The 6,144-nt window shown below is 49.6% G+C and overlaps 1 protein-coding gene across 1 annotated transcript; it reads left to right on the top strand.

Annotated features, from left to right (window-relative positions):
- Positions 1–705: 705 nt before the first annotated feature.
- On the top strand, positions 706–2,035 carry LRP88_04436 (uncharacterized protein; the record flags this gene model as incomplete). Its single annotated transcript, XM_083241009.1, has 4 exons — positions 706–884; positions 945–1,117; positions 1,551–1,653; positions 1,711–2,035. 4 exons carry the CDS (start codon positions 706–708, stop codon positions 2,033–2,035), a joined length of 780 nt encoding a protein of 259 aa, XP_083102157.1.
- Positions 2,036–6,144: the final 4,109 nt, after the last annotated feature.

The raw sequence follows: 6,144 nt of genomic DNA, 5'->3' as shown, positions 1-6,144 counted from the left end.
GTTTCCAGAGCTGTCGGAGCTCGGGCTGAGCTCGGGCTGTGCGCTTGACTGGTAAGCCCCTGGCCGCAACTAACAGCACAGTTGTCTGCCTCGTCCAATGCACTGAAACATTTGGTGCATTGTAGCGGTTAAGGCTGAGAAATGATTCGCTCTGCCACCCCGTATCTCTGCAGTACTGCAGTGGCGGAGCTGACTTGCAGGCATTGAGAATTCCCCAACCAGACAGCCTTGTGTTGGGATTCAATTAATATCTCAAGCCAACCTCCCGCATTTCTCGCCCGCTCATTCTAGTACGTGAAGGTATCCCTTTCTCCTCATTCTGCTCTTACCCACCATCGCGCCATGGATCCTTTGTCAGTCTCTGCTAGCATTGCAGGATTGGTAACCCTCGCCGACCTTGTATTTCGAGCCACCTTGAGGTATGCCAAGCAAGTCAAAGGAGCGCCTAAAGAGGTCTAAGATTTGATGAACGAAGTCAAGGACCTCTCTTGTGTCCTGCATAACCTGTCCCTCGTCGCCTTCAGCCTGGAAACAGACCCTGCTCCGCAAAACGCCAATACGCCCAAGCCATACCATCTGCACGAATGTCGCCAGCTTTTGAGGCTACTCGAGGAAAAGCTACCTGTCCTTGAAACACAGTCCAGCAGGCAGAAGCTGCAGAGCCGCCTGAAATAGCCCTTCTCCTCTAGTGAAACCAAGGAAATCTTGGCCTCGGTGAGCCGTCACAAGCAAACCATCAACATTGCTCTGGCAGCGGATTCGATCAGCAAATTGAGCCTCTGTCTATCTCAGCAAGAGGTCACCGGCGAAAGCATCAAGGATCTTCAGCACAATGTGAAAAAGATCCTCGATATCGAGATCAAGATCTCCTTGGACAGGAAGAGGTGAGAGGTTCTCAAGGCCTTCAACAAGGTTGATGCTCGACTAGAGCTTGAGAAGAATAGAACTCTGCGGCATCCTATGACGGGTCTCTGGCTTACAGAGAGCAGCGATTTCGAGGACTGGTATTCTACTCCAAAGGCGAGAATCTTGTGCAGCGGTATTCCTAGAGCAGGCAAGTCGGTCATTGCAGGTGCTATTGTTGACGAATGCCTGCAGCGCACTCAGACCAAGCCAGGTACTGCCGTTAGCTGTTTCTTCTGCACATATAGAGACCCTCTCACATTCACGGCCAACAACACCCTCTCCTCTCTATGCTCCCAGCTTGCCTTGCAAGACGAGACAGCGTATGGGATTCTCGAATAGTACCACGACGAGTTACAACCAAACCATATTCGCGAGTTACCAACTACTCCGGGACTTGTCAAAACCCTCTACGCCATGTGCAAAATCTCTGCACAGGTTTACCTCATCGTTGACGGTCTCGACGAATGTGGTGACGAGGTCGAATCGACCGTGGGTGATCTTGTATTCCCCTCTAGCCGACGCGAACCACAATATCCACCTCTTCCTCCTTAGCCGTGATGAGTTCATGATTCGACAGCGAACTATGCCTCAGTTTCATTGGATTGAGATAGAAGCCCATACCTAGGATGTGCAGCTCTATGTAGCTACCGAGCTTGAGCAGCGCATCGGCAAGAAGAAATTACGGCTTCGGGGCATGGCTCTCAAAGATGAGATCCTGGTGAAGCTGGTAGAAGGGGCAAAATGGATGTCAGTGGCAAGTCCATCGAATTTACCTGAAAACTCATTATTCACACTTAAGCAAAGGTTCCGATGGGTGGCCTGTCAACTAGATCACCTGTGTGGTCTTCCTCATGACCGAGCCCGCCGAAAGGCTCTGAACAAGTTGCCGCCAACATTGCCGGCCACCTATGAGCGCATCTTGTTGAAAATGAACAACGACTACGACGAAGAGACCAAGCAACTTGTGCAACGAACTCTCCTCCTTGTATTCCGTGGCTTCCCGGCCGAACGTCTTAGCGTCCGAGAGCTATGTCAGGCGATTTCTATTTCAGAAGATTCAGACACGCTCGATGATGACGAGATTGTGGAGGAGCAAGACATCCTTCGATGGTGTGGATCCCTCTTGTGAACGGCCAGAGAAGGCCAAGATATTGAGTTTGCGCATTACACAGTTCAGGAGTATCTTCAGAACGACTGCCAAACACATCCGAATTTGGGTCTTTACAGCGTGTCCGAAGCAAAGTCACGCGATCTCTACCTACGCCTCTCCTTGAGATATCTGACTCTTCGGGATTTCGAGGGACCTCTGGAAGCAAACGAGAGGGGAATTCCAAGTGTTCTTGAAAGCAAAGAGCGACATGGCTTTTATGAACACGCGTGGATTTACTGGCCGGCTGCAGCCCTTCTCGAGACAGGCGAAAGCTTAGTTGCAACGCAGCTCTACAAACTTTTTGACATCAACAAGATATCCCAGTTCTATGCATGGGCGGTAGAGTTTATCAGACATTGTATACTTATTGGAGGCAAAGGCAAACCGTCATTCTGGTTCTATAAGAGGTCTGACTTTGGAAGAAGCGACGATACTGGCGTCAAGGTCATTTCTGCTGTTCTCAGACCTGACTTTACCCCACTGCATCTGGCAGCTGCTCTTGGATTGACCCCTGTCTGTCAGTACTTGCTGGAAAACGGCGCCAAACTGAATCTGAGGAGCGGGTTTGAAACCCCTCTCCATTGTGCGCTTGGGTGCTTGTCCGTATTTGCGGATGTGGATGTTTCCGATGTGGAGTTGCACTCGAACACCCACGGAGAACTGCGACATGGAATGCAGCCAACGGCACGGCAAAAGACAACGCGATGACTCCTACAAGCTGGTTCAAAGACAAACATGTTGCTCAATACGCCATTCAAAAGTTCAACGATTCTGTCCCTTGTCGTCTTTAGCTCCCGGTATGGTCACGATTTTGAAATCATAGTTGATATCATCAAGAATGGAGTTGCCGTGGAAGAAGAGGATCTACAATCCCTTGCTGAACATTATCAGTTCGCCAAGGCTGTATACAGTCCAGAGGCCTTCAAGAAGAAATATCACAATGGTCAAACTTTCACGAAGCTTCTTGAGGTACTTAGGACGCCAGAAAGAACAAGTTCGCCAGAGTCACGATTGTACGGCTTGACTCTCGAGTTTGCCAGTGCAATGAAATTGAACATTCTGGAGCAGGTTGTGGAACCATACCTCGAGAAGAATACGAAGGATGAAGACCCGCGGGGCTTCATGTACTCCGCTATTGTAGAAAATAACGTCACGATCCTGGAAAAACTCCTCTCCAGCGGCCGATCTAAATTGGTAAACTCCACAGGACTCGACCCTGCCATTCCGAGTTTTACACCTCTCCACATAGCTATTCGTGAAAGATCCTTAGATGTCCTCAACATGTTATTGGCCTCAGGGAGTGGTCCAAATATACCTGATGAGGGAGGCGATACACCGGTGCACTTGTGTTGGGACGACGAAGACGAGGACATGCTTTGTGCCTTGATCCGGCGCGGCGGAAGCACGATCTCACTTGACAACGACGGCGACACCATCTGGCATCTCAGCGCCATGAACAATTCCGTTAGAATCCTCAAGGTTCTGGTGGAACAGGATGAAAGAGACTCGGCATTACATATGGCCTCAGCCAAAGGCAATACCCCGATGGGCTAAGCAATGCTCGATGGAAGCAGAGACGCCGCATTGTTCTTCCTTAAATACTGCGGCATAGAAAATCACTGGGTGTGCGATGAACCTATTTTCCGTGCAGTAGCAGCTCTCGGGTGCTCTTTAGTCATCCAGAAGCTGCTTGATGTTGGCGTGGAAAAAGATGCTACCGATGAGAAGGCAGGAAACCCGTTGCATCATCTCAACCCATTTTCCGATTTGCAGTGTATCTAACAGCTCGAGAACCTATTTTCTCTTACTTAGAGACGGAAAGAGGATCTTAGAACCCCTTTTGAGCAAATGTGCTTATCCTTACTGGGTGAGGAGGACTCGCGGGTGGAAATGTGTTATAATCTGCTTATCGGCCTACTACCAGTCGGCGTCTTCTCAGAGCCCCATCAAGCTAGCCCTGTGTGGTCCTTTCTATGTTTGAAAGTTGTTCCATAGGCTACGGAGGATTACCCAGATAAAGCATGGGTCAGAAAACTTGTCGCAGACTTGCTAGATCGCGGAGTCTCCGAACTGTACGAGGAAGAAAACGGCACCTCTGCATTGTTGCCATTCATTTCTGATTTGGTTGAAGTACGGTCGTCGGAGCTGGAAAGTTGGATTGAAGACGCAAAAGAGGGACAAATCACAGATTGCTTCGCAACTTTTGGGAATTGGAAATGGATCTCGGAGACCACAGCGCGACTCACAAAGGACACCAAGTTCCAGGCCAACGTCGCGGCTGAGCCCAGTTTGATCCATCTCCTATCCGAAGCCATCATTCAAAAAGACTTGGATATGGTAGGACTGCTTCTCGAAGTAGGTGTGGATTGTCATTCAAGAGTAGCTGGACTCTCCCCCGGCCACGAGCAGGTTACCCATCGCCATGGTGAGCAAAGCCTCGGCCATAAGCCCCAGCCGGATCATGAGGAACCAGTTCTACCAGGTTGTGTATGCAATTCTCGCAAGGCAGCGTATGCACTGCTCGTATATCAAACGGTAAGGAATGACTTGCAAATAGGGTCAGATATATATTTCAATTGATGTTATTGCTGCTCAAGTTAGAGCAGTCTGCCTGCTACTAAACAGATAAACCGCACGCCTATCTTCCAAGTCGCGATGATTCGCTCCCAACCACCTTGCCACCAACAGTAGATACAAAAGCTTTCGATAGTGGGTTATCGGGCGAGCGGTCTGCGATGACGTCCTCCTGGCTCTCGGTAGGGTTCTGCCGGTGAATAGGGTCATTGCGCGACCGATCCGCAGCAACATCTGCCTCGGATTCGGTCGGCTGTGGATTATGCTTCTGTGAGAGGGGAGCTGACTTGTCCGAGGCTGCTGGTTTTCCAGACGCCGGCTCCGCGGATGTCCGATCTGCGATCATTCGGACTTGAAGAGAAGTGGAGGCGTTGACTTTTCCTCGAGGCATACGAATAAAGCATGCCGTAAGCGCTCTTTGGGGTGTCATGAGCCGCATATTGCCGAATTCGCTTTAAAGCGATGGTTGATGACATGCAAGGAAGAAAGGTGTTGGTAGAAAGATGGGATCTGGCTGGTGGAAGTGGGGATTATCCTGGGATCGCTTCTGATCGCAGCGATACCCATCTAGATATAGCCCTGTCCTCAGCATACGCAACTAAGCGAGATATCAGGCATGCGGGGCTCGGAGGGAGGGGATGGCTCGGCAAATATCATGTTCCATCTTCCGCGGGGCCTGAGTTTGGCCACGGGGGCATGCATCATCATGATGTCACAACTGTGAAGTGTTATTGTGGATGTATGTCTCGTGCTATCTAGTAAAAGAAGAAGGTAGTACTAACTTTGCTAGAAGCTAAGAAATCTCTTTAGCGGCGCAAGATGTACACACTATCATGCGCCAGGAGTGCCGCACCAACTTAGAGTCTGGAATGCCATCTAAAAGATTTCAACACGCTTGCACAAATGACCCTAAAGGGTAAGCCCCGGCTTTAGGGACCGAGGTTCCAGCCTGAACTTTGGACATCATATGCCAGACGAAGGACCAGCCTGTTGCCTGCTGCACGAAGTCTTTCGTTGATGTGCTCCCAGATCATGCAAGCACTTCCATTAATTGTTATCATATATGTCAAAATGTTAAAGAAATGCGTCCTAAAACTACAGATAATATAACAGAAATTGCTTTTGGACGATTTAGTGTGGGTGAGCGAGCAGACATCAGCGAGCGGCGTCCTCTCCCTTCATCCCGCCTCCATTTCCTCCTACTACCTTGTTGAATTAACTTGCAGATCAAATTTGGCTCAAACCAAAAACGATTCTTCCATTGGGGGCCATAAAAATGTCTCTTGACAAGCGAGATCTCAGATGTCGTCGATAAATGCCACTTCCACTCGTGATTACTTGAGTTGTTGTGCGGACGTGGTGGAGTAAGCTGCGGAAGCCTAACCGAAGAAGGAAATTCATTCCGCTGGCGCTGACAAACATTGGCCAAAACATCACGTCTCCTACCCTATCACTATGACGACCTTGTTCTTCAATCTGTCTAGACACATAGAGTGACACGCCAAGACGTCTCA

The sequence above is a fragment of the Fusarium phalaenopsidis genome (genome assembly GCF_050370095.1).
Source record: "Fusarium phalaenopsidis strain FUZ10S chromosome Unknown contig_32292, whole genome shotgun sequence".
Lineage (NCBI taxonomy): Eukaryota > Fungi > Ascomycota > Sordariomycetes > Hypocreales > Nectriaceae > Fusarium > Fusarium phalaenopsidis.
Note: the sequence above shows the minus strand (reverse complement) of the source record. Positions and strands in the feature narration are given on the sequence as shown.